This window comes from Anguilla anguilla, chromosome 13 (assembly GCF_013347855.1).
Source record: "Anguilla anguilla isolate fAngAng1 chromosome 13, fAngAng1.pri, whole genome shotgun sequence".
Classification (NCBI taxonomy): domain Eukaryota; kingdom Metazoa; phylum Chordata; class Actinopteri; order Anguilliformes; family Anguillidae; genus Anguilla; species Anguilla anguilla.
In genome coordinates, this window is record NC_049213.1 from 34,532,745 (window position 1) to 34,560,114 (window position 27,370).

At 43.3% G+C, this 27,370-nt stretch overlaps 1 protein-coding gene across 1 annotated transcript; it reads left to right on the top strand.

Moving 5' to 3' along the window:
• Positions 1-189: 189 nt before the first annotated feature.
• Positions 190-26,966, top strand: LOC118210785 (adipolin-like). The gene is made up of 8 exons (XM_035387214.1): positions 190-1,302; positions 17,799-17,903; positions 18,284-18,395; positions 18,679-18,860; positions 21,853-21,961; positions 22,248-22,341; positions 24,425-24,503; positions 25,315-26,966. The coding sequence occupies exons 1-8, from the start codon at positions 1,126-1,128 to the stop codon at positions 25,411-25,413; spliced, it is 957 nt and encodes a 318-aa protein (XP_035243105.1). The 5' UTR covers positions 190-1,125; the 3' UTR covers positions 25,414-26,966.
• Positions 26,967-27,370: the final 404 nt, after the last annotated feature.

The following is a 27,370-nucleotide window of genomic DNA, read 5'->3' on the forward strand; positions in this document are numbered from 1 at the left end:
CTCCTTTAGTGTCTTAGGAGGTGTATATTTTAGCTGTGAGCCTAAGCAGAACAGGGTCCTTGCCAATTCGCCGATGAGAAAATTAGAGGCAGAGAAAGAGAGAGAGAGAGAGGGAGAGACAGAATGCAGCAACTGACTGAAAACACTTGAGTAGAGAGAGAGAGAGAGAGAGAGAGAGAGAGAGAGAAAGAGATAAACAAACGAGGAGGTACCACACACACCACAGAGGCACTCAGACTGCTCACAGACTCACAGAAACAGAGACACAGAGGGGGGAGCACTTGTGTTTTGTTCACATCTCCAGGGGTTGGATTGCCTGGGTGGATCTGCAGCGTTAAACGTGAGGTATGACTGAGACAGACTGGAGGCTGTTTGGAGCTGCTCGGAGTCGCTGAGGGGGGACCTCTTCCAGGACAGGACAGGGGAGAGAGAAGGCCAGTGACTCAGAACACTGGAACTGCATCTTGGACTTTTTTTTTTTTTTTTAGGAGAACACCTGTAAGGACTGACAGGGCATCCCTCTTCTCAACCTTTGAACCTCATCTGCATGCACATCTGCTGGACCTGATACTGAACCAACACCTTCCAGATATGAAGACTTGGAGGGAGGGAGAGAGATAGAAAGAAAGAGAGAGATCCCTCCATTCCCACCACCCCCCCCCTCCTCCCCTCCAGCTCTGCTAACTCCTCCCCACCCCCCCACAGAGTGGGAAGTGTGAAAAATCTCACTAATGGGTGTGTTTCAGCCAGATCTGCGGCAATCTGTCACTCCACGGGACTATTCAGCCTTGATGCATTTCATAGCTGAGTGAATCCTCTGCTTTGCTGGACCGCTAGTTTGGAAGTTGCCAGGGAAGCCATAGAAACAGCAAGAGAGGGAGAGAGCAAGAGCAAGAGCACGAGAGAGAGAGAGAGAGAGAAGAAGAAGCCTGAGGGCACTGAAGAACATAGCCTCTCATCTTTGTCAAGATCCAACGCATCCACAAATCACTAATCGACTCCAGGGATATCCGCGGGACGCTTTCGCTCTCGACGTTTCCGGCGTTGTCTGAACCGGCTGGGCAGGATAGGGCATCTCCCGTTGAGGAGCACCGGCTGACGGTCCTCCCCTCCGACGGTCGCGAGATGAGGTGCTGGGCGCTGGCCGTGGCCGCCGCCGCCCTGTGGGTGCAGTGCCTCCTCTCGCAGGAGGTGCAGGCCAAGAAGGAGAGGAGGCGGCAGAAGGAGACGACCCCCCAGCACACCGAGGCGTACAACGGCACCCTCCTGTCCAACAGCGAGGAGCTGGACGGAGGCACCAAGGTAGGTCCGTGAGCCTCCATCCCCATCCCCAACCCCATCCCTGCTCTCCGTAGCAATGTGGACCTGCTCCTTTTGCCCAGGAGCTGCAAGGTAGTAGGTGTCAGACCGTAGGGTGGTGTGATCAGCATTCCTGGGCTCTCGGCTCTTCCCTAAAGAATGGGCAGGAGCCCAGGGCTAGCGGAGGGTGGCTGGGTGTGTACACTGGCTTCTGCTGCTGCTGCTGCTACTGACAGTTCTCTCCAAACAGTGGCAGGGGTAAGACGCATAGCTAAATTTGCCGGATGATTTTTTTGGTCAGGGTCCCAGAACATTTTTTGCTGGGCACAGATTCTGTTTAACTGAAGGGCACATTTTAAAACACTGAGCGCCAAGTATCCTAAAAGCAGCACTTTAACAGGCTTTTATCGTTTGTGTCCGTCCGACAGAAGCTTGTGAGCCGATATATTCTCTTATTTGAGCTGCTGCTTCTGGTTCGACTCCACAGCTAAATCAAACAGTATGTGGGTGTCAGTCGTGTTCTCATCACCCCTACCTTCTGGATGAACGCACCGCAAGGTGTGGTTGTTTTGTCAGATCCCGTCACCTGAAGTCAACCAGGGATGTGCAAGAATGCAAAGGCTAGTTTGACTCCTTACAGTTAGCTTCCAAACTGACTCCCAAAAATGTATCTTTCTGATGTCCAATATCCAATGAGATTTCTTTTAGCCCATGTGGACACATCATGAAGATTTTAGAGAACTCTTGAAAATAAATCATTAATTCTTATGAGAAAGCAATCATACAGAAAACCTGTGCATGGTGCTTTTTTTCTGATTTTAAAATACGAAAACGCATTTGAATTTTCCAATTTGTGTACAAACCAACATTTGTTGCTGAAACACCATGTGAATATTCCATGTTGAGTCTAAGTTAAATGTCAGCATTTTTTCTTCTTCACAAATGAATATTGGAAAATTTAATTATCACTGTAGTGAAAAAATGTTTTTCTTCAGCAGCATTTTTTTGCAATAGTTCGCAAGTGTTGACTGTGTGAAATACAGAATGAATACTCGCTGTCATTTTTGTAATCTGGGAATAATAAAAAATAATAATAATAATAGTCTATGTCTGGTTGAGGCATTTTCAGTACTCTTCTGGGACATTTAATGCAGCAATGCATTTTTTAAACAGGTTAATAGCAATTGTTACACTTAAATGTTTTCTTATTTGCTTTTGGAAGAAGCATCTCTTATGTGCTAATTTGTCATATCCGAGCTTTTGACGTCCCACCATTTTCCAGTGTTAGATGGACCACCTTACTGAAAGAGGTCAAGGAAATATTTTTCAGTTTTTACTCACTGACAGGGATGCTGTTGGGGAGCGGGGGGGGGGGGGGGTGCTGAGTGACAGGGTCTCTCAAATATATTAGAACCTAGGATTTTCTGGGATGGCGGGCCCCAATGTGACATCTTTTCAAGGGCCCCCCCTCCAAAAAATCCCTGGTGGCGCCCCTGCTCGCCGATAAATATCTCCAGTGTTCGTCATCGCGATGAAGCTCTTTGCGACCATCGGAGCGTAAAAAACGACGTTGGGACGGCGTGCTCTCTGGGACGCCGGCGCCCCGTTGGGTCAACCCAAAGGGGTGAGAATGGGGGCGAAGCGTGGCCGCCGTTTCACCGAACACCGCCGCAGGAATGTGAGGAATGCGCTCTCTCCAGCGGTCGCTCAATCAGTCAGTCACCTCGACCGCGCAGAGCGGTTCACGTGTTAAAGGAAGTGCAGAGACTTTTTTTTTTTTGCCGCTTAATTGCTTATCCAGGATCAGCTTACCCAGCCCTTCTTCCTAACCCTGGACCACTACGCAAAAAAATAGTTGAAACTGAACCAAGGTCAACACTTGGGGGGGCATAATCTCTGTCAGTACCCCTAGGAAATTGTAGATCTATGGGTAACCGAGCAGTGTCCCTTTAGGACCCAGACTAAGAGCCTGCTCTGCTCCCATAGATCTACATTTTGAAACATTTTCATTGGTCATGACACCGGTCTAAATTTGTTACAGACCAGTCATCATTAATTCTATTGATGAACCTTGGGTGGCATGAGGGAGATCTTTGAATTTTCTGATTTGGAGAAGAGTTTTTCCCCAGAAGTGCAGAAGAATACCTACATCACATACAAGCAATAAGAAGCCATTATGGGACCAGTGATTTTAGTAAAAGATGTACTTATTCTGGATGGTTTTTCAATGGGGCTTAGAGGTGCTACTACATAAGTGTGTCTGTTCTTATTCTATTATTCTAATTAATGTTAATAGGGAATGCACTTTATCAGACTAAGTACCTGAAGAAGGCTGTTGCTATGGAGATGCGTCATGTTCTGTTCTGCCTATCAGACTATAGTTATATTCAGTTATACTACTTCAGTTATATTGAAGTACATGGATTTCTAGGATCTTTGCCATGTGTTCGGTTAGTTTTTCTAAATATATTTTGATAATTTTCCCCCTTAACTACTGTGTTTATATTCCACTTACATATGATCATCTGTTTTCTTTATACACATTTCAATCTGCTGCAAAAAAAATAAATAAATAACAGCGCTGCATCAAGTGCTTGGGTTATTTTGACAGCAATCTTTTTTTCTCTCTTTTTTTTTTAAATTCAATGAAATGAACAGTCGTACGTCAACCTTGAAACGTCTCTTCAGTAAAGTTTAGAATTCCAGCCAGCTCCTGTTTGTTTCTCTCCCACTTTAATAAGGAATTTTTTTCCCGCTCTAATACAGTCTTTTTTGGGATTTTTCCACCAGGCCATTTGTTTGTCCTGCCAGCCCACCCATTGTGCTGGCATTCTCGGATGTCTCTTACGTCCCTGCCGCCCCCTAATGCCAAGCCCTTTCCAAGTCTCACCCTGTTGCTTTCTGTGAGCTCTGTGGTAGTGCAGGGAACAGAAACCCTCTTTATAAACTGTGTGTAGGCACAGCGTTCTCGGTCGCTGGCCACTGACTGCGCACGCTGTTAATCTGACGTCCGTTTGAAATTTATTTGAATTTCAACGTTCTTTTCTTTAAATTTAAAAATGTACTCTGTTGCACTGACCTCATCTGTCAGTTGAAGCTCCTGTCAGATTGTTTCCCCTAGAGACCCCTCACCTCCCACTTGTGGTGTGTGTGTGTGTGTGTGTGTGTGTGTGTGTGTGGGCACACAGGGAATAATGTGTCCTTCGGACTCTGATACAGTAGGCTGCCTTGATGTTATTCTTGGGAACATTAGCATGGTAGGGGCAGTTTTAAGATGAAAATGTGGTTCCTAGCTCATCGATTCCGTCCCAGTGGTCAGTGGAGCACGCAGGATTTTCTCCCAAGTTACACAGCAATCCAGCAATCTAGAGATTTTTCTTTTTGTTAAATAACAAACACAAGTTTCAGACTGGAAACACACAAAAACGAATTTGAACAAAAGCAACCCAGGCATCTTCATTTAATTGCAGCCTGTATTACAAACGATGTCACAACATCCAATCGCATCGGCATGCCTCAGGAGAGAATACTGCAGGCACCACTGCCTGTGGAGGAGCAGTGGGCCAGTTTGAAAGCGGGCCAGTTTGAAAGTAGCCAGTGTAGGCAGCCAGAAAGGGGGCCGAGATTGAACATTTTGGGAAGAGTCTTCTCATCACCTCCTCTGTTCATTCTTGTCTGGCTCAAAGTAATCGCACAGTAACGGCCTGGGAGCTGATCCATGCGCTGTCACTCTTATTGCCATCACCACCTGCCTGCACGTCCAGCCTCAGGGTCATAAGGACATGAAAACAAACATGTAACCTGGACTTTTTCTTTATCAATTCAGTTCTTGGGAATTTAATTATGTAGTCATCAGAGGAAATGCAAATAGCCATAGAAAACAAAAAAGATGGCATTTTTTTGGATGCCAAACAGTCACTTTCTGCAATGCTTTTATCAAGTATACCAGTATCAGTGCCCTTTCTGGATTGGTGTATTGCAGAAAGATTTGAGAAATATTTCACTCCTTGACATACAGACAAGTGCAGCATGTGGGAAAGGGTAGGGGGCAAAGTAAAAATTCAGTTCATGTTTCAAAGAAGTGCTGGAAGAGGAATGAAAGCTGAGAGCCAAAGATAACCATTATTTACCTTTATTACGTTCAGAGGCCATTCGCCCCTCAGCAGGTAGCTGGCTTATAACCTATGTACATCAATGGCTGTAACTGTGTGATGAATGCCTCAACTCAGCCTTCATGTTGGATGCTGTGCATCATGGGGCTTTGAGTTTCATTACACTTTTTATTCTGTACTTAATTTGCCTGCTCTGTCCATACGAAGGTTTAGTCACTGGTGTGCTTTTATTTATAAATCTATTTATGCTGATGTGTGGCACTAACATGTGTCATCTAAAATGTCTCTTCCTATGGCTGTTTCTAAAGTTCTCACTTTAGGAGTTTGGCAAGAAGGCCATTATGCACAGTCTGCCTGGAATAGCCTTTAAAAAGATCTAAAACCTCAGGGTTCGGTCACGCAGGGAATTGAAGGCTATTGTAAAGAGGTCGGAATCAGGTTCAATAGGACATTGCAAATGTTTTTAGCTGTAATTCCATTGTTTTACACCAGATTGTATTTTTGCTCATTTTGCTTTTCCTTGTTCTTTTTGTCTGGTTTTTAGATTGCATTGTGTTGCCAGGTCTCTCTTGTAAAAGAGATTTTAATATGAATGGGACTAACCTGGTAAAGTAAAGGTTAAATCGAAATGGAGACCTGGGCTGGAATGGAACAGAAGCCCATTTTATCCCCAGTGGAACCTGCTTCCCACGCAGGGGATGCATTTTTGGCCACAGGTTTCCCAGTTTCCCCCCGTGTGGCATAAGAAGTGTAAACTTACAACAGGAAGTGGAACTATGGTCATGAGCAAGCGACTGTTTCTGCCTGACAGTCTGGTATGAGTGGTCTGTTCTCTTGATTCCTCCACCAAATACCTGGAGGACTGACCATCTCCACAAGGCCAGAGCTCAAAGGTCTGGACCAGGGGTCTGGACCTTCAACCTTATCCAGAAAGGACCGGCGTAGGTGCAGGCTTTTGTTTCAACCAGTTGCACACCTGATTCTGCTACTTAACCACAAGGAGTTTTTGCTCAGGACCTCGATCAGTAGAATCAGGTGTGTTACCGCTTGGTTGGAACAAAAGCCTGTGTCCAATGCCGGCCCTTTCTGGATAAGACTGAGGACCCCTTGTCTAGACCAGCATTGCACTTGCTGCTGTGAGTAATGGCTAAGTATAGCCCCCCGGAGGCAGGGGGCGGGGGTGGGGCGGGGGGTGTGCTGGCATTTTCTCCTGCCCATCCCCAGCAATGAATGATGATTAATGGCTAAGCGTGCAGCCCGTATGTAGCAACACCCCCCCACCCCCCCCCCCCCCCCCCCGCCCCCCCCCCCCCCCCCGCCCCCCAATCCCCAGATTCGGCTTGTGCAGTCTTCCCGCCTCCACACCCTCCCCCCCATCTTCCTCCTCCCTCCCAACCCCCCCCCCCCTTTTTGCTACTGTGGCCCAAAGAAAACAGCCCATCGCCTCAACAGGTTCCAGTGTTTACTGTACAGACACGGGCTTCACGGGGCCGGGGTGGGGGGGGCGTGCCGAAAGCGAGAGGAATTGGGCGGGAGAGGGGAGAGGAGAGGGCGCGGGCTGTGGACGGCTTTTTGACACAGGTGGGGGGCGGGGGTTGGGGGGTTCATTTTGGTTTTTTGGATGTGGTGGCTGTTCAGTCAGAGCCACATTCTCTCCTCAGTGACAGCTCCACCCGCCAATGTTTTGTGTGGGCGACAGTGGCCTCTCCACAAAGGGGGTGTGTGCACTGCTGTCAGTTAGCAGACGAGGACAGACCCCATTGGTTCAGGAGACAGGAGCTGGAATTCAATTCAAATACTGTAAAAAAAAATTGTTGCAAAAACAATTTTGAATAGTGTGTAGGGAGATGTAACTTAATTCTTTTTTTTTTTTAATGTATACTTACTACACAGTTCAGTGGGTTGGTTGAAGAGTTAATTAAAAACATTGAGTAATTTAAGTTTAAGTAACCTGATCCTTTAAATTCTACCTTTACTACCTCAGTATCTTGTGGAAATAGTGATTTTTATTAAAGAGATTAGCCTTTTAAGAAGTGATTAGTTTAATACAACTGCACATTAAACATTTTTATTAAATATTTGGTCTGAGTCTTGGAGAATAATTGTTTTCAACATTTCAGTGCTCTCTAGGCTCCTTGTCTTATTGCCAAGCACTTCATCATGGTAAAAATATGAAATAAATGTTTATGCACATGAGACAAAAAAGGTCATTTTTTGGGATGAGTTTTATTTTAACAACTTGTGATTTCTGCCAGATTTTATGAAAGTCCCTTTAATTTGGGGTGAGGTTTATCATGTGCTGGTTATGTTCGGATTTAAAATTCATATCAAGGCCTAAAACTTCTGTAACTTCGGTATCTTTGTGTGATGCCTGTGTATTACTTTACGCATTCTACCATTCCAGTGAAAGCCTTTTGCAAAGAAGATGCCAAATGTTTGGTGATGTCAGTGTATCACAGACTTGATGCAGACTTTACAACCAAATATTTGACTTTATTGCTTTGATTTACTTTTAAGGTCATCGGTTAACTTTATTTTGCCGAGCTGAAAAAATGGGTGGGGGTGGGGGGGGAATAAGCACAAATACAGCCATTCCTGTAAAATGGTAAAACATACATGCACGTAAATACCATGAAGTAAAAGCTGATTATGTACTTCCTTGTACCTTAAGAATATACCAAGAATAACAAATTTCGCTCTACCATTACCACATTTTTGGAAGGCACCATGTCTCCAAAAACATTGTTATTTAAAAAAATCATCCTTCATTCATCAATCATGCCTCTTCAAATATTAACTAAATCACTTTATATTTATACATGTTACCAACACACTGCAGGGAATGCACTGTACGCAGTATATCAACCTAACACCTTTGACAAAAACTTCAGTTATTTCACATGACATTCAGCTGACAAATTTCACGTATTTAACATACTCCAAAATGATTCATAGATACCATTTTATTCATTGAGAGCCAGGAGTTACACAAGGTGTATTCAAAGAAAAAAATAATGTGACCACACATCAGTCATTTCTTCACTTGCTCAAAGTATGTTATGTTTGATTTCCCCTAAAGCTAAATTGGATTGATTTCTGGGGAAAAAAATTAACAAATGTGCAAGAAATTTTTTTTTTTTTTTTTTATAACTAGAGCAGATGTAAGTTAATAACCTAAGATCTACCTCCTCGTCCAACAATTTCCCTTGTTGACAGATATATTTGCTGGTGTGTGTGTGCCTGCCTTCATAAATTAACAATCCAAAGACTACCTCTCCCAGCTCAACAATCTGTTGTGTTGATGGAAAAAGTCACTTGTCTATTTGGAGGCTTGAGTGGAATCCAGGCTTAATGATAGCTTACAGATTATGGCTGTTGATTGGAAGAGCTCGCTATTGTTCAGTGTTGACCTTGTATACACACGCACGCACACACGCACACACACGTCACAGAGGAGAAAATTCAAGGGAAGCATACATCACAACGATGACCTCACAATGAAGAAAAGGTCATAGTGTACATTTTTTGTACAATTTTTGTGCTCAGCATAGAAATTTGTTTTAAGACTTTAAATTAGTAATAGATGAAAGGATCTATTACTAATTTGTGGGGGGGGGGTTGGTTAGGGTTAGGGGTTAGAGTAAATCAAGAAATTAAAAAACAATTTTAAACTGCCAGAGATATCCAACAGAACAGGATGTGTGCGTGTGTGTGAAGAGCAAAGTCATTTTATGACTAATATGAACAGTATAAGTAAAAGTATGAATGGGTTACAATACATGTTGATTCCTACTAAACTTTTGTGCCCTTTGCCACAGACACCAAATAAAGCACATAAGGAGACCCCAAGGTTGTGTGTAAGTGGAGCAGCTTTTTTTATGGCGAGGAGGCAGTGTGATCCCCAGGAGATTTTGTGTTTTATGACTCACTCGCATGCTGTTACTAGCAAAGAATGCGCTTTTAAATGCGTGCGTGAATCGAAAACACGAGCATCGCATTCGCCAGCTCGCTGTGGAACTAAAACGGCACCACGGCAAAGTTTAAAGTTTAAAGGTCGAAGATTTGATCACGCAAACTTAGATTTTTATTGCTGAACTGAGTGACCCGATGGCCTTACCTAAATTATCATGCTAATGTTACTGTATGTTAACGTTATTTGGCAGACAACTTGATTTGTAGAGCTTATTGTGCCTGCTTGCCATTTGTAAAGCTGCATGTTTTAAGCAATTTGGGTTAAAATGTCTTGCTCGGAGCAGAAATGCTTGCTTGGGATTTAAACAAACAACCTTTCGGTTACATGCCCAACCGTCAAACAGGGACTTGAGCATAACTGGACATGGGACCCCAGTAAACAGTTCCTTCATTTTATTTAATTTTGTTTATTTTTACATTTATTTGGCTAAAATTGAAATGAGTAGGCCATATTCAGAGTTAGGTAATATACACTGATGTGTTAGTGTGTCCCTGTGGAGGATGGTGAGGTGATGGAGGTGGGTCAGCAATTTGGCATACCTTTCTGGAGAAAGTTAGAAGGAATAATTATTTAGTGAACTTTGGATGCATTTAAGCAAATGGGACAAAGCATCATATCCCAGTAAGCATTTTTGTTGTGAAAAAAAAAAAAAATCAGTGAAACGCCATCTAGGTGTTTACTTCAAAACCTGGCTACATTTGGTTTAAAAGTGAAAGATTTCTAGCCGACTAGGGCGTGTGGCCAGGCTATATCTGGGTAAAATCTGATCTATATTGGGGTCAACCTAGTCCATTTATGTCAGAATGTCTCAAGCTCGATTTCCACCCCTCTAGACGTCTAGACTCCAGCATTTGCTCAGTGGGAATTTGTAGAGACATTTGAGTCCGAAATCAGTCTGCGCTCTGTTGTGTTCCAAACATGAAAGCACAAACATTCCCTCATTATTTAAAAGTCCGCTCGTTTATTAACATATTTTCCACATGACCGAGCAGATGTTTTATCATTAAATGTGAAATTGAAACAGTACCTCTCTCCATAACTTGTGCGCAGCGTGAGACTGTCGATAATTGACAAGGAAAAAGTTTTTCTGGCAGATTCTGTTGCGACAGTAAAACTAGGGGCGAAACGCTGTGAATTGGGATTGGGAATTTGAGTTCGACAAGGTCATATAAAAATGTACAGGGAAAGACTTTGGTGATCTCCACTGCATGGATTGGGGGTTCAGTGGAGCACATCTGGGGGGGGGGGGGGTGTGGAGGTACGGCATGTCAGGAGGCAGTGGCCATATACCGGGAATGGTGTGGTGGTTCGACATATCAGGACAGAGCACTGGAGGCCCCCCTGCCCGTATGGGGGCTGCCAGGGCTGGCCCTGCCTCTCCCGAGGGCCCTGTGTTAGACTCGTTCACCCAAGCTTAGAAGGCTGCACCAGTGGGGGGGGGGGGGCGGGGGGCTGTGCCCCCGCTGTAAACAGCCAGGAGGGGATAGATCATCGCCCTGTCTCCAGAGTAATCCCTTCTGAGTACTCGCTGGCTGCGAGCACAGCAAGCGCCTGGCGACGTCTGCAGAAACATCCCCCACCCCCCTGCCCATTAGCCCGCCTGCCCGTCTACCCCCCCCCCCCCCCCCCTGCACTTCAGAGTGACTGCCACAAGGGATTGCTGATCGATTGCCTGGATGCCCTGGCGTTCTGAGGTGAAACATGGCAAAACACCGAGCAGCTAAGCTTGAAATTCGGCTTGCTGTAAGATTTGTGAAAAGTCGCTCCCGCTCCCTCTCTCTCCATTTCTCTACCTCTCCCCTCTTTCTCTCGAGGCGGTTTTATTTTAGAGATAAAACCTTGTGTTTATTGGGACTACAGTAGCATGTGTAGACATCAACATTCCTCAGCGCGTGCTTGTACAAGAACTATTAAGGCACTAATGCTGAAATAATGCAAGTAGAGATATCCTAGCAATGTCTAATGATGCACCAACCAAGCTAGCTTGCTTCGTTTTTATATCCAGATGAAACCTATCTTCTGTGCAGGCGACTTTTAGTCAGTCTTGCATTATGTGGAAAAGTACCACCCAGGCGGTTATAAATTCAAAAATAACCACCGACAGGGACCACTGAGTTAGTGGGGTCTCCAAGGCACGGGGGAACGGAATACAAATTAAGCCTAAATTGCTACCCTCCAGAACAGGTTTTGACAGTTATGTTTGTGTTTTGCTTTGGTTGCCGCCCCTGGAGAACCGTTTCCCCGCGTTACGCAGCTTCAGTTAGTCTGCCAGTAATTTTCCTACGCAGCACAGTGAGGACACACACAAAAACGCAGCTAATCAACCTTAAAATTAATTTTAATAAATGCGCGAATCGCTTCCAGGATACAAACCTACCTCCGCCGCCCTCAGCGCCTGCGATTTCTGTTCATTTTTAAAATTCATTTTCAAGGTTTCATTTTTAAAGTTAAGTTCCAGTGTCATTATTGTTGGTCATAATTACATTTTAGGATGTACATTGTTAATTCTTAATTATGAACTGAATTATGAAAGTGTGTTACATCACCATAACAGTTAAGTACCACAAAGAATTATGTATTAAAACAGCAGACATCATGGTGGTTGAGATGAATAATATATTGCGTTATAGTACAATTTTCTATTTTCAAGCATGTATTTCCAGTAGCTCTTCAAACCATAAAATAAAATGGCTTCATAACACACTGCATCCTGGACATAATCATGAGAGAGCTCCTTACACCATACAGCAATGCAAAAAGCCTTAAATGATCCCAAGTAACATGTAGGGATTTTGGTTTGCCTCTCTTGGGGGAGCCAAACCGAGAAGTTGTTGCAAATACATGAAAATCCACAATAATTTTATCGGATATAATTCTTGGCAATCACATGACCGGAGTTCCATACGGGAGGAGCTCCACAGAGGCCTGAACTGAACATTGTGCAGAGGATGGCAGCGAATTTAGATGCCACTGTTACCATCTCAGGCTTATTGTGAATGAATAAGCTCAGAGGGAATATACATAATATGAATTACATTAAAATCAAGCCACTCATAGAAAACTGGTATATATATATATATATATATATATGAAATGTGCAGGCAAGTGACTCATAATACTATTATCACAAACGACCATGTGGTGCTCCAGTAATAGCTCACTGAGGACGGGGTCCTGGTGCAAACCGTTTGATCTGCAATGGCGGTGCTGTCACTCAAACCCGAGGTCACGTGTGCCCCCCCGTTTGTGTTGAGGGGGAGAAGCTCTACGTTCGGCGTCCGTCTGTCCGTCCGTCCGTCCGTCTGTCGCTTTGATACAAGCGCAGGTGCTCATTTTCGGTCGGCCTGCAGATTGACACCTGTTCCCCCACCCCCTGCTCTGCGTGCCTCTCTTTACGGCTGCATTAACAGGCACCTGGGGGCACCTCCACATGCAGCAGGTAGAATGAGAGAAAGTGCCTGATTGGGCACTTTACCAAGTGTTTGTAACCCAGCCATGTGAACGTAATTGATATGGTATGTGCATGGAACCGTATGTGCAGTATTTTCTCTCATCAAAATTTTAGTTTGTAAAATATCAAAATTAATTATTAGTGTTAAAAAGAGACACACATTAAACGATAACTGAAACATGAGCTACTACTGGTTCCTGACCCTGTTCCTGGAGATCTAGAGGATCTGCATGTTCTCACTTCAACCCTAATTTGGCACACCTGATTCTAATGATTAGCAGCTCAACGAGATCTCTTAGCTGTTGAATGAGGTGTGCTTGGTTTGGCTGAAACAAAAACCTACGGGATGGTAGATCTCCAGGAACATGGTTGGGCAGCCCTGCTCTAGATGTTGAATGAAGTGCTTTGTTAGGGTTGGACTGAAAACCTGCAGGACGGTAGATCTCCAGGAGCAGGCTTGGGAACCACTGAGGTTCTGAGAGTAAGCTACTGCAGGTTTTCAGAGAACAGCCCAGAAACTGAGAAACGAGAGAGGAGCTGAAGACGAAGAGGTTCTCATGGGGTTTGGTTAAGCAATACAGTAACACAAATGTTTGTGGTCTTACAGAAAAGGGTCTCAAAAGGTTGCATTGCTTCAAGAAAGGAAAAAAAAATAAATAAATCGTAGTTATGCAACAGTTGCCATTTTGTATGTGTCTCATGAAGCAAATGCGATAGCGTAGACCTTAATTACAGGCACAAGACCCTCCCTCTGGGGCCACAGTTCTGATAATTTCATGACAACGGTGTGTGCAAACAGCGAGGAGATAACGAGAACCAAGGCCCATTTTCCCGGCACAGGTTTACGACTGGTATTGAAGCGAGCGATTTCTCTCCTGCGCCGGACCATGACATGACTTGAGTGAAAGACTGCGGAGTTTCGGAGAGAGAACGTCGTTTCGCAAGCGCAGGCCGACGACAGCGGGCGGCTCCCTGCCGAATCTTTACATTACACTACAGGCATTTGGGCAGACGCTCTTATCCAGAGCGACGTACGACGAAGTGTATAACCGTAACCAGGAAATAAGTGTGTTGAAAACCCTAGAGAGAAGTACCGGTCCAAGTGCAGGGAACAACCGCGTAGTTCAACTTGGACCCCGAAGGATAAACTGATTAATACCGGCACGAACGAGAATGGCAACAACGCAGTCTACGCAAAAATACAAGCAGCATCTGCGAGAGACCGACGAAGCAGTCGTCTTGAAAAAGGGGTGACACGTCGTGTGTTTTTTTTTGTTTTGTTTTTTTTTTTTTTTTTTAGCTGAAAAGGGATTACAAATCAAGCTCTGCAGATTACAGGCTGGCTTTGTACTGCTTTTGTTGTTCTTGTTCCCGAGTGGCGCAGATTCAAGCTCGCTTACGCGGGGCTGCCAGCGATCTCCCCCCCCCCACCCCCCCCCCAATCCTGCGCCTCTGAGAATGGCAAAATTTAGAACGGGCTCCTCGACCGCAGAGCCCTCCGAAAAATGGCTTCTAAATAAAATATTTAAAATAGAATCACCGCGCTTTGCAGTGAGTTGGTGGAACGCGAAGTACTGAGGTTTTTCAAGGATTTTCAGTGGTGACATTTCTTCCCTCTTACTTGGATTTCAGAATTGACGCAGATAAACAGTGATCTCCATTGTACACCAATTATTTCTGTAGAGCCTTAATTTATTATGGAATTGCAGGGATATGAAATAAATTATAGGATATTAAAAGTTGTGCTGCCCTGCACATTGAAGTCATTCTACCAAATACTACTATTACTATGACCACTAAAGGTTATAGTAATATTAGTAATGTCCATGTTACCAGAGTTTCAGTAAACAATTTTTTTCTTCCAATTTAGGGAAGTTCAGACAAGCACTTGGTGTCTGGCAAACCGTTCTGCCACAGTCCCTGCCAGACGGAGCATACTTCTAGCATCTTCCAATTCCACCTTCTTCTGTGAACAAACTTAGAGATCTTGTTTAAGGGATACTCCAGATACTCCAACATGACATAATGAGAGCCCTGACCTCAACCCCATCCAACACCTTTGGGATCGATTGGAAAGCCAACTGAGAGCCGGGCTTAAATCAGTGCCTGACCTCACTAATGCTCTTCTGGCTGAATAGAAGCAACTCTGCAGCAATGCTCCAACCTCTTGCATACAGCCTTCCCAGAAGATTGGAAATTGTTATGGCAGCAAAGGGTGGACCAACTCCATATTTATGCCCATAATTTTGGATGAGACATGAGATGTCAGGTATCCACATATGTTTGGCCAATGTAGTGTAGCTTGTTGGAAACACAGTTACAGCAAGTTTATCTAGAGCCATTTCTTGAGCTATTGTAGGTAACCCCATTTGCCCTTTGGAGGTGGCTGGGAAGAAGAGTGCAGTGTAGCATGGTGCAGCATGGGTTTGCAGTCAGGTGAAGCTGATAGTCATCTCAATGCTGACACAGGCAGTTTTCTCTCTGTATGCAACTACTGCAGAGCAGGCTAGTATGCTGTTGACAATATATGGACTTGTACGTGTGGTATTTTATCTATGTGCATATGCCCATCTTTTTTCGGTTGCAAAAGGCACTAAAGCAAAACTATACACTTGTTAAGAGATGTAGCTAGATGTGAAATTCTCTCAAAGCACACAAAAAAACCCACTTTGGAATGAACAGCACAAATGTTTCTGGAAATAGAAATATGGTTTGTTGTCTGCTGCAGATGAATGTCTCTCCAGAAAGAGAAAGGGGCCTGTTAGTTCTGCAAGATAAGCAAGCCGTGTCTTGGCTCACAAATCTAAACAAATTCCATTTCAGAAAGCTTACCTCTGCGCCTTGTCCCAGTCTCGATGTCAGTCTAAAACAGCAGTTGGTTGATGTAATGTCAAGGGAGTGCCTATGATTAACATTGTTGATGTTTGAATACGTGCCGCATCACTTGCGTATGCTGTTGACCGAAATTAAAAAGCTGTGGTTTTGCCAATTTGGTTTGTGCAATACAATCACGACACAGACATACTACTTGTAGTCAAAAGTTTATATGCACCCATAGATGGGTGTGTCTATGTGCATTACAATCCTAAAAATATACAATTCTTCAATTCGCAAATGATGAGGGACATCTGCAGGGTCTTATTACTTAAGTAAGCAACTGGTGCAAGCCATGACAAATTCCTTGATTTATGATGGGACTCGTTTTGCATCCTTAGATCTGTAGTGTCAGACTATATTTTTCTGCATATAGTTTTGGGTGTAACCAATCGCAATGTTTCGGGATGGGCTGAGGACCTGGATATGTAACGGTTGACCTGCTAGAACGGTCGTCTGAGTGAAACACCTTGTTCTGATGTGCTCTGGAACACTATAATTAGTAAGTGCACTTGGTTCAGGTCTATTGTAGTGATCTTCATTCCAGGTCCTTGTGCATCACAGGGTCTTTTGATTTTTGTTGTTGAGTGGCAACAATTGAAAGAAGTCTATTTCAGCTAACTCACCACACCTGGTTTCTTGAGACGGAAATGGTTTCCGATATTAAGGTGACGACAAAAACCAGTAGACCCTGCACCAGGAATGAAGAAGTCTCTTGTTTGTTGACAATAGCTCACTAAAGCCAGCTCTGAAGAAGTGCAAGGGCCAAAAAAATGCTCGTATTCAGAGAAACCTATTGAGACCCTAATGAGCCGCAATCTCACTTCAGGATTCTGGGAACGCACTGTGTTGGCAAGTTCCCCACAAGGCATATTTTTTTCCTCCTCCATCAGTCAAATCAGGAATTCTAGATCACCAAGGTATTGAAGAGCACATGCAATTGCACTCATTTTAATCTGGGACTTGCATTTGCCAATTGGCACCGCTCAGAAAGCCTATTGGCTCTTTGTGAACAAATTGAGAGTGAGGGAGTGAGAGAGAGAGAGAGAGAGAGAGAGAGAGAGAGAGAGGGCACACAGTTGTAACCTGTTCTGATGTCTGGCACCATTTAATTGTATCTTTAGGCAACATTTTCCAGTGATGGTTCATAAGCAGAAATTATGACTCATAGGATTTTATTACGTGGTTACAATATTTTGTATTGATGCACGGTGGGAGAAAAAAAAAAATCAAGTGTCTGATGTGTCTTGCAATTAACGCTTCTCAGAATTGTTGTGATGGAAAAATACTGAAGAACTAAAGTGAGCTTACATTTTATTTTCATTAACCCTGAAGGTGCAATATCAAATGTGCGATTAGAATGTCCCGTGCAAGAAGTTTACATAAAGCCTAAAATGGCCGGTTTCAGAAAATGACACGTAAATATCACACCCTCCAGTCATTAGTTGCATCTTACAAGCAAATAAATTAAGTGTGTTTATTTTACTACGCAATCCCTGGCAGTTTGAACTCGTTTTATTTTCTTATTTAGACTTACGTCTTCGGCTGCGTGCCGTTTAAATTCAGGGATTCGGTGACAGATTGCTTCAAGGCGAAGGCGAAATTGGCGAGGAGGTGTCACGTCAGACACAGGGGGCCTTCACACAGGGGGCCTTCACACGGGGGGCCTTCACACGGGCAAACAAAATGATTCCAGAAGTCCTGAGCCTTGGTGAAGAGGTTTTTAAAATTCTGTAAAACCTAAAAGCGATTTTTAATAAATTAATTCATAGTAAAAGGTGCATAGCTTGCTGGCCTAAATCCTAACCTTGACATGCCTGTTACATTACATTACATTACATTACAGGCGTTTGGCAGACGCTCTTATCCAGAGCGACGTACAACAAAGTGTATATAACCATAACCAGGAACAAGTATGACGAAACCCCTAGAGAGAAGTACCGGTCCAAGTGCAGGGAACAACCGTATAGTTCAACTTGGACCCTGAAGGATAAACTGATTAACACTAACAACGAGAACGGCAACAACGCAGTCTATGGAAGAAATACAAGCAGTAGTTAAGACTGTGATTCCTGTTCAATCCCCTCAGCTCGCAGAGAACCAGCGCGTGGACCCTCTCGGATCCTGGATGGACTTCGTGAAGCGGCCGGTGGGAAACTTCCCTGCAAAGTGCAGAAAGAGGAAGAGACCCCTGGTGAGTCCGCTCAACCGATCGATGAGTCGAGACTTTAGAGATTGAGCGCAGCCTGAGAAGTCCTTTTAACAAGCTTAAAAACTGTTCGTTCAGTCACATGTTATGTTGTTGCATTATCAGAAAGTATGCACTTATCAAGGCAACAGTCATTTGTTAACCCTTTAAGATGTAAGATCACACACGTGATTAGAATGTTCTTAGCAGAACCCCTCTTAACTGAACATTCTAATGCTGATGTAACAATCACTACTGGTAATTGAAACCAGCGTCTCAGAACATCGAATTCTAGAACACTGACACTGAATTTTGGGGCGAAAAAACAAAACAAAAAAAAACCCCCCCTCAATGTCTGATGATCCATATTTTTACCCCTTTCCCAGCCTGGGCCCCCTGGCCCTCCAGGTCCCCCAGGGCCACAGGGGCCGCCTGGACTCCCCGGGGCAGAAGTGACCCAAGAGACGTTGCTCCAAGAATTCAAAGACATGATCAGAAGTAAGAATAGACCATTCGTGAGAAAATGGTAACATTTCAAAAAGAATTTAAGTGATATGGTAATCTAAAAATGTACCATAATAAATAAAAAGTCACCATGCAGCCCCTGGTTCCAAAGTTAAAGGCATACTATGTGGGATTTTTACCTTGAAAATATTATAAAATAACCATGCTAAGGCATAGCTATGATGCACTGGCAATCCCTGTGTTCATGCACTTTAGCCCAATTTGAGGTTGAGCGAGCGACTGGGTGACATGTCCCGCCTGTCTTCCTCCCCTCCAGAGGCGACGGAGCGGCGGGCGGAGGTGGACCGGCGGACCAGCCCCAGCGCACTGCCCCCTGCCCTGATCACCCTGGGGGGCATGACCTCGTACAGGAGGATAGAGGAGGCCTTCCACTGCAGACTCAGGGGGCCCGTTGTCGTGGACAAGAAAACCCTGGCGGAGCTTCAAACCTATCAGACAGTAGGTTGGCAAAGGGGGGGGGGGTGATTGGGTGCGCCCTCATGGTAGTAAACACGTTGATATATGTTTCAGTTATTCACTGTCAACTACTTCAGCCCCCCCCAAAAAAAAAGGGGGGGGTGGGGGGGTCAGTGGGGGGAAACAGATCAACTCCATGGCTCTGCGCCTACTGTACACGGTGCTCAATGCGTGCCTCTGAACAGCAGCCCAAAATAAGTTGGACAACACTATTAATCAGGCACGCAGCTTTCCTCATGGGGCTCGCGCTTTTGTTTTTAAATCAATTTCTGTCCAAACTTTTTTTTTTTTTACCCTCCCACCGTTTGGAACGGCCCGGGGGCATTTTCAGGACCATTACTCATGGCAAAATCCATGAATACACAAGAACACAGACTAGCATTTGTGTGCAGTGTGTGCTGCCAATGCTGCTGTGTGTTGGGGGGGGGGGGGGTAGTAGTCTGTACTTTGTGCTCAGCCTACACAGGCACGTTGAAGATGCATGCTCAAGCAGACACCATCTACCAAACACAGTTGATTTTTAAAAAACTGTTTATAAATGATCATTTAAAAACATGCCATTACATTCTGATTAATCACAATAGCAAGTCTTTTCTCTCAGGTCGAGGCATTTTTTGAGTGATGATTTAAAACAAACCCAAACGCAAATCTCGGTCAGTTTGAACAATGAGGGTTTGACCGCTAGGTCAGTTTAGGAATTGCTACTTGTGTTCTGAATGGAGACGGTGTCTGCTTGAAAGGAAGGAAATGCTTTGGTGAGGTGATCATCTCGCTCGGTACCATTAGGTAACGATTGACATTTTCCCTGCCTTCTAAAATGTGGGAATGCTTTTGGCCATAAATGTAGTGTCTATTCATAGGTAAAACAGAATTATCCCCTGACACAGTTCAGTACGTTTCGTTACAGGCATTTAGCAAATTATTTTATCCAGAGTGACTTACACAATTTTTCCATAGCTTTTACATTGTATCCATTTATACAGCTGGATATATACTGAAGCAATGAACGTTAAGTACCTTGCTCAAGGGTACACAACAGCAGTTGTCCTACCTGGGAATCGAACCTGTGACCTTTAGGTTAAAAGACCAGACTTTAGACTTTGCCAGTTCCTTACCCCCATTATACTACACTGCCGCCCAGTAGTATTCACTCAATATTAAACTGAAAGATTTGTAAATCCAAGCACATGCAATTGGTCTTCATAGAAGTACATTGTAAACACAATCGATCATGTTTTTTCTCTATAAAATACAGGAAACAAAGTTTTTTTAAAAGCATTTTTTACTAACTTTCATTGTCATGATCTCAAATTTGACATCACAGCAAAACTTGTTATTCCCCCCCCCCCCCCCCCCCGTTTTTGTTTAGCTAGACTTCTATTTGCATAATTTTTGGGGGAATGAAACTGAATGTGTGTGTTGGTCCAATGTAAAAAAAAAAAGATACATATTCTGAACAGTTTCATCTGGATACTTTAATCTTCTAGTTTTAACTCTATGAGTGGGAGTGCAATAAACACAAACTTTGCCCCATTAAGGGGGTCATGCACCAGCTTGTCAGAGGAAATCTTCAGCATTCTCAGAGTCTGTGCACAACAGCTCAGCTGTTAATACCAGCTAGCGTGGTAATTGTCTGCATACCGCATTCTGTTGCCGCTGCGGAGATGCCTACACCCAAAGTATGATATTACATTTTTTTTTTCCTTTGGAAACATTGCCACAACATTACGGCAACGTTACGGTAACGTTACGCATTTAGGGTGGGCACTTGTCCCGTAGCTGCCGGGGCCATTTCCTGCCAAAAAAAAAAAGCCGCTCAGACAATGGAGGAGGGGGTGAGAGGGTTTAGCTACCCTCATTTGCTGGTGCCTTCCAGCATTTAAAATAATTTGTGGATCGGAGCCACTCTGTTCCTAAGCCGAATTGCTCTGAATGACAGTTATCCTCTGCTTTTGACTAAGCCGAGTTCCTCTGCCGCTCCATTTGAACGAGTGTCTGACGCAGTTCAGCTTTTTTTTTTTTTAAATAAAAAAAAAAGAATTAATTATTCTATTTTTTTCGTATTGTGAAGAGCACAGCAATTCAAAAGCAACTATAGTGAATTATAGCTAGTGCAGCATCAAACTAATATCCTTCAGTTGCAAGAGTCATACTGTATTGCTCTCAGTGTTATTAAAATAAACATGCTGAAGCCACATTATAGAACATATCTGATTAGATATGCAATGACATTGAAATACATAATGAGCATTCACAGGTCAGGTGCAAAACATGGATACCATTGAATTTAATTTGGTACATATTTGGTACCGGCACAATTACCACAGGGGACACTGGGGTCATGACCTCAGATTTTAAAGCCATATTTTTATATTTATATACATTTTTTATTTTTCCCAAGACAGTTTAAAGGCATAATTAGAAAAAAGAAAATTAGCAAGCGGAAATGTCTTCGGCATCAACATCACCATTCAATGATTCAGAGTGAGCAAAAAACAAAAAACAGTCATAGAAATGCAATTCACATGCACCACATCTTAGGCATGTTGTTGTTGGAGGCCATTTAATGACACATTCTCTACACATAATTAACTTAATTGCTTAAATAGCATGATACAAACAATGTTTATCTACTTCACATCATAGCTTTTGATGTACTATTTTATTTAAACTGTAGAGAGACAGTTAGCAGTAAATGTCACTCAACTTTTTGTTGGGTAATACAATTGTTAAAGAAAACTTGGACATTTCAGAATGCAAGAATAGTTCTCTTGTAAGAATAAAATATAGCCTGTTACCCATGTTTTATATTGCCTTTTCGCCGACCTTTATCATGAGTGACAATCGTTTTTAAGTAATTTTGAATTTTTTTTGCCGTGATCTCGACAGTGAATGCCCGGTCAAGGTTAAACCTTATAGACCTATATAATAAACCTATATAATAAATCACAAGCCTTTCTCCATTATTTTCCAGCCTCCTTCCAAAGGAGCTTTTCTCCGGGGGACGGGGATGGACCTGTCCACTGGCCGCTTTACCGCGCTGGTGACCGCCATCTACCAGTTCACAGCGAGCATCCACATCGGTGAGAGCCGGATTCCTCCGTACACTCTATCTAGTGCACTAAACTCGGCTGTCCACTCGTGGTCTCGGTGCCTTGTAAAGCAGTGTTTCTTAAACTATGGAACGGGACCCACAATGGGTTGTGGGAGTGTGTGAGGTGGGTCCCAGAATGAGTCTGTAGTCCACTATAGGCTATGCTAGTAGGTTTGTTTGATGGGTCCCTGAAAAAGGTGCTAAATGTCTCATTTGGGTCCTGATATTAAAACGTATTTCCGATGACCCCTGTTCCTCTCATGTCCATACTGCAGACCACAGCGAGGTGAAGAAAAGCAAGAGCCAGCTGCGAGCGAGGGACAACGTGCGGGTGCTGATCTGCATCGAGTCCCTGTGCCACCGATACACGTCAGTACTGGCCAATCACATGCCTCCGTTTTTGGCTCCAAACCGCACCCTCCCCCAAGAGCATCTGATACTGACATTGCAGCACCGTTAGACCTCAGTACTTCAGCCACATCAAGTCAGCATTGATAAGGAGCACAGCATTGAAAGAGGAAGATATTATGCATCATCATGTCAAATTTGTGTCAATATTTTACATCACATTACTGACATTTGAAAGGCGCTCTTATCCAGAGTGACTTAATGTGAAGACAAGTGCATAAATCAGGGTCAAGAGCCCCGGTAACCCTAGAAGTGAAAGGAATCTTGCCCAGATCTTGACCACAATGTAATTTATTCTTAGCTATGAGTAACAAATTTAACCAAGTGTTAATTCTTTTGCAGGGTAAAAATTATGCATGGCGGCTGCTGGCACCAATGCTGCTGTAAGAAAAGATTTGCTGCCACTGCTCGAGTTTGTTTAGTTTCATTAGTTAAACTAAGGGGACTCATAAATAGAACAGGGGTGAGATTTATACATTTATTTAAACAGACCTCCAGACTCGTGGGCCAATTTTGTACAGCCGTTTGCTGATATTTACAGTAGACGCCGCGAGAAATGACTTGCATTGACTGTTGGAACGATACAGTTTTGTATGAAATGTTTGATTATGTTTTCAAGATAGAGAAGGAAACATTTCAACTAACACTACTAATTTTAGCATTTCCCCACCCCCCACCCCACTGTTCTTGGAACAAGCGGTTTGTCTCTAGCTGGGTTTTATCAATATTCAGAGCTTCCTTATCTAAATCTGTCTGGCCCACACAACAGCAGCAAAAAAAAAAAAAAAAAAAAATGGTAGTGGGAACGCCATTTTGTGGTACCATTTTAGGAGTTCAGATCAGGTCATGAATAGTCTCGATTCATCGTTATGTACCCTACTTGTCAGGATAACTCAAGCATGTGCAATTGTGCTTGAGGAACTGGGCTTAAAACCTTAAGGATCTTTGGGGTGGGGAGATACTCAATTATTACCCATGAGCATGGAGCTTAACCAGGATAAACTCAGCAAGCCCAACCATTTAATGCAAAATGTATAGCTGTTCACACTGGCCAGAGTAACACAGCCTAAGCGCACACATAATATATACACAGTGCCCCACCATGCTGAAAAGGGCACTGCATTACACTTAGTGGTTTGTAGCTGCGACCGGCAGCTCTATAGCTCTGGCTGTCTGTCGGTCGGTTGGTCGGTCGATCCACAAAAAGTGTCCCACCCCGTAGCGGCCACAATTTGCACCCCAGGAGGCTGTAATTTGGCATGGACGTTGGTCATGACCGAAAGGTACAGCTGAGAAACTTTCAGGCCGATTGACCAAGAGGGGGCGTGGCAATGGGCATGGCCTATCACAAAAAGGCGCATAACTCCCGAATGGATTCACGGATTTGCACAAGATTTTGTGGAAAGGTTGGTCATGAGCCAAAGATGAGGTTGTGTGTTTGTGTTAGGGTGCGTGTGGATGCTTGCACACATGGATGCATGCCCGTGTGCGGTCGCAGCTATTGCGGATTCGCGCTTGTTCTGCTGAATGTCCAAGTGGCATCTCTCGGATTCTTTATATTGTGAAACATTAAGTGCTGTGCTCCATCCGCTCGCTCAAAACGAGGGGCCAGTATACGGTCAGAGTCACTTCCAAACCCTGTCATTACCAGACAAAATTAAAATAATTACTGCAATAATCAAAATTACGCATACACCATAATGACGAATTCTAGACATGCTGTACATATCCCCAAAGATATGTTCTATGAACAGTCTGTACATGGCCTATATTTTTGATACATTCTATATATATATATTTTTTTTTAAATTCATTTATGGCCTAAATATGCTTTATATACCAACATTTAAAAAATAGGTAATGCATTTTACATTTGTCCCAGTGTGTTTTCTTGAAGGTCAGTGTGCGTGCCTGGTTGCTCCTTGTGATTCAGTTACTGCCGGATAAAATCCTCTCTTTCAGATATTTCATACCTCTACCGACAGCTTCATATTTTCAGGACCAGGAGTTGTGTAATGCCTGACATGTGTCTCATCTCCTACAGGTCCTTAGAGACCATTGTTGGCTTGGAAAGCAACAGCAAGATATTCACAGTATTGGTCCATGGGCTTCTGGAACTTCAGGCAAGTACAACAGCAGATAGCAGTAAACTTTAGCAATATATTAATGTTAAAAAAACACTAGGGTCTCGTGGTTATTTTTTAAAAAGACGCCGTCTGTGTATAAACAAAAACAGTATTGACACATTTAAAATGTGTGACAGAAATACAATAGATTTCAACTTTTTGCAGATGCTCTTATCCAGAGCGACTTACAGAATACATTTTTCATTCTGTACCATTTATTCATATAGCAGGATATTCACTGAATTTAAGGTTAATTACCTTGTTCAGCATCCCAGCAGGGAATCAAATGCACAACCTTTGACTTATAAGCCCAGTTCCCTAATCATCATACCACACAGCCACACCAACTGGAAGTTTACATTGGAAATCAAACTCATGACCTTATAGTTAAGGCAAGATACTTAAACATTAGGGTAGACTGCCACACATGACACCTTCATAACAATACAGCTTTATCATTTAATTTTCTAAGAACAGAGCCGTACATTGTTGCTCTAGTACAGTACAGGGTCTAATGTGTCTTATCCAAAGAGAGCCAGTGTGGGGTTTTTGGTTTAGCCCAGTATTACGACAACTGATTCAACTACGTAACTAATCAAGGTCTTCAGTCAAGGCCTTCATAAGTACAATCAGATGACTCGGTGCTGGGCAGCCCCTACACCGGCCCTTTTCGGATAAGAATGGACACCCTCGCTCCAGTGGCACGTTTGAATGAGTAGTCTGAACGACCTTCTTCCTTGTCGCCCCACCTACTCCCCACCTCCTCCACACCCTGCCACCCCACCCCACCCCACCCCCCCCCTCGCAGGCTGGGCAGTACACATCAGTGTTTGTGGACAATGGAGCGGGAGCCTCGATCACGATACAGAACGGGTCAGATTTCAGTGGCATGCTAATCGGCGTATAGCCTCCTCCGTCCTGTTCGCACCCGGGACCTCCGCTGCTTCGCAACGCGCCACTGGCATCTGCGGACGGACACTGTGTGCGTGTGGCGGTACCTGGGGGGGAGATGGACTGGTGGGACATTCCTGTTGACAAGACAAAAGCAACAACACCCTGGGTCTCCCGTTTTCAAGTGGACAAAACGCCCAATATTTATTAAAACCGCAACAGAACAGTGTGAAATTCACCTGCTGTCCTGGAGGCCGTTGAACTGGACGCTACACGGACCGGACGTCCTGACCGTTGGGGCACAGACACAGACGACAAATATTTATCCTGATGCGCCATCTTACACTGTCTGCCTCCCGCCATATGGAGTGTAACAAGTGGAGGTCCTTATACTCACTCAACAAACAAGTATAGCTTCTATTGGCATTCCAGGATGCAGGCTTGTCTAACTTGACGCGAAAGTCAGTATTTATCAGAGTTGTGTGTTACACACATTTTGCCTGGTGGACCTGGTGCAGTTTCCTCAGCGAGGCTAGTGGGTGATACGTGTGAAAACATTTATAATAACAGTGCAGGGTTGCTAGGCACATTGTATTTAATCCTGCCGTCGTTATGCATTCAAGGTGTGCATGAACAGAAATTTGCATTTGATATATTCTGCCTGTATCTAAAACTGCATTCTTTATTCAGTGTGTGTGTGTGTGTGTGTGTGTGTGTGTGTGTGTAAAACATAGGTGTGGAGCTCAAAGAAACTGTTGAAAAACAGAACAAAAATAAGACCAACCCACATACCTTTATAATACCTTGAAAATGTGCTTCATGATGGTGAGGTGATTGGAAGTCTAATATCTGCCATCACACGTAGAAACAGCTGCCAAATCCTAATCCTACGCAAAGAGACCAAGCAAGTCAAAACACTGAGGAAACAAGGATTAGTTGAAATAACCATGGCAACTAAAACCATTTCTTGTTGCAACCCATTATATTGTCTAGAGAGCTCGAAGCTAATTCAGGGCACACCGTTAAGTGTTACTGGTTTCAGTGGAGAATTTATTAAAAATACTGGGCAGAGGTTTCCACTGTTATTCAGTAAAACAGAACCAGAGACACTTAAACCTGACACACCTGAAGTCTATTTTGCTACTTCCTACACTGCACAAATTGCTAATATAATCTGGGTACATCGGTCACTTAACAATACAGTGCAAGCAAATATTTAAGAAAAGGTATAACAAATCACAGAAAGCTGTTTTAATAAATATAAAAATCAGTGCACCTGCTTATAAATATATAGAAAGGCCGCAGGGTGTGATGTCTGTATATACGCGGCCATTTTGTGATCAGTTTATCGTTTTGTGTTCAAGTGTAGAAAAAGTTTAGTGCAGTTGTATTTGCTTTATTTTCTTTATAATGCTAATGTAAGTTCTTACTGTGTTTTTCTTTTCTATAAATTATATAGATTATATTGTCTATAAATTATGTTCAATATTTTCAGACAGATAGTCACGTGAGTAACGCTATAAAATTTAAGCAGATCTATAGTATTTATGTTAATGATGTTTTTAGCACGAAAAAGCTGCTTGCCATCCTGTTTTATTATACGTTATTCTTTAGTAGCTTAGATTTTAAATGGGATCTCCACACACTCATTAATTTCAGATGAAACCACTTGTATTGTTTTTAAACTTAAAATTTGCTGAACATAAATGCAAATATCCACAGAAACTGAATGAGTGCATAATTTTTTTCTGGAAAACTTTAACTTTCAGGAAATGCACAACCTAAAAAGATTAGGGACTAGAATTAAAAGTTCTACAAATTCAGTGGAATTGAGTGTTGTACATTTTCAGCATAAACATCCTGTTTTATAATATTCTTAATGCATTACCAAACACCCAGTATTTCAAATCTGGAATTAAGTAGATTCTAGAAATTTAACTGATTTCTTTGGGACAGTTCATATTGGATTACAA

What these genes read in the sequence shown, in the direction of transcription:
- LOC118210785 (XM_035387214.1), top strand. Translation starts at nt 1,126, where the DNA reads ATGAGGTGCTGGGCGCTGGCCGTGGCCGCCGCCGCCCTGTGGGTGCAG. An exon ending in ATTCAAAGACATGATCAGAA is followed by an intron (nt 18,396 to 18,678) that starts GTAAGAATAGAC and finishes CCTCCCCTCCAG; the next exon opens with AGGCGACGGAGCGGCGGGCG. An exon ending in CACAGCGAGCATCCACATCG is followed by an intron (nt 21,962 to 22,247) that starts GTGAGAGCCGGA and finishes TCCATACTGCAG; the next exon opens with ACCACAGCGAGGTGAAGAAA.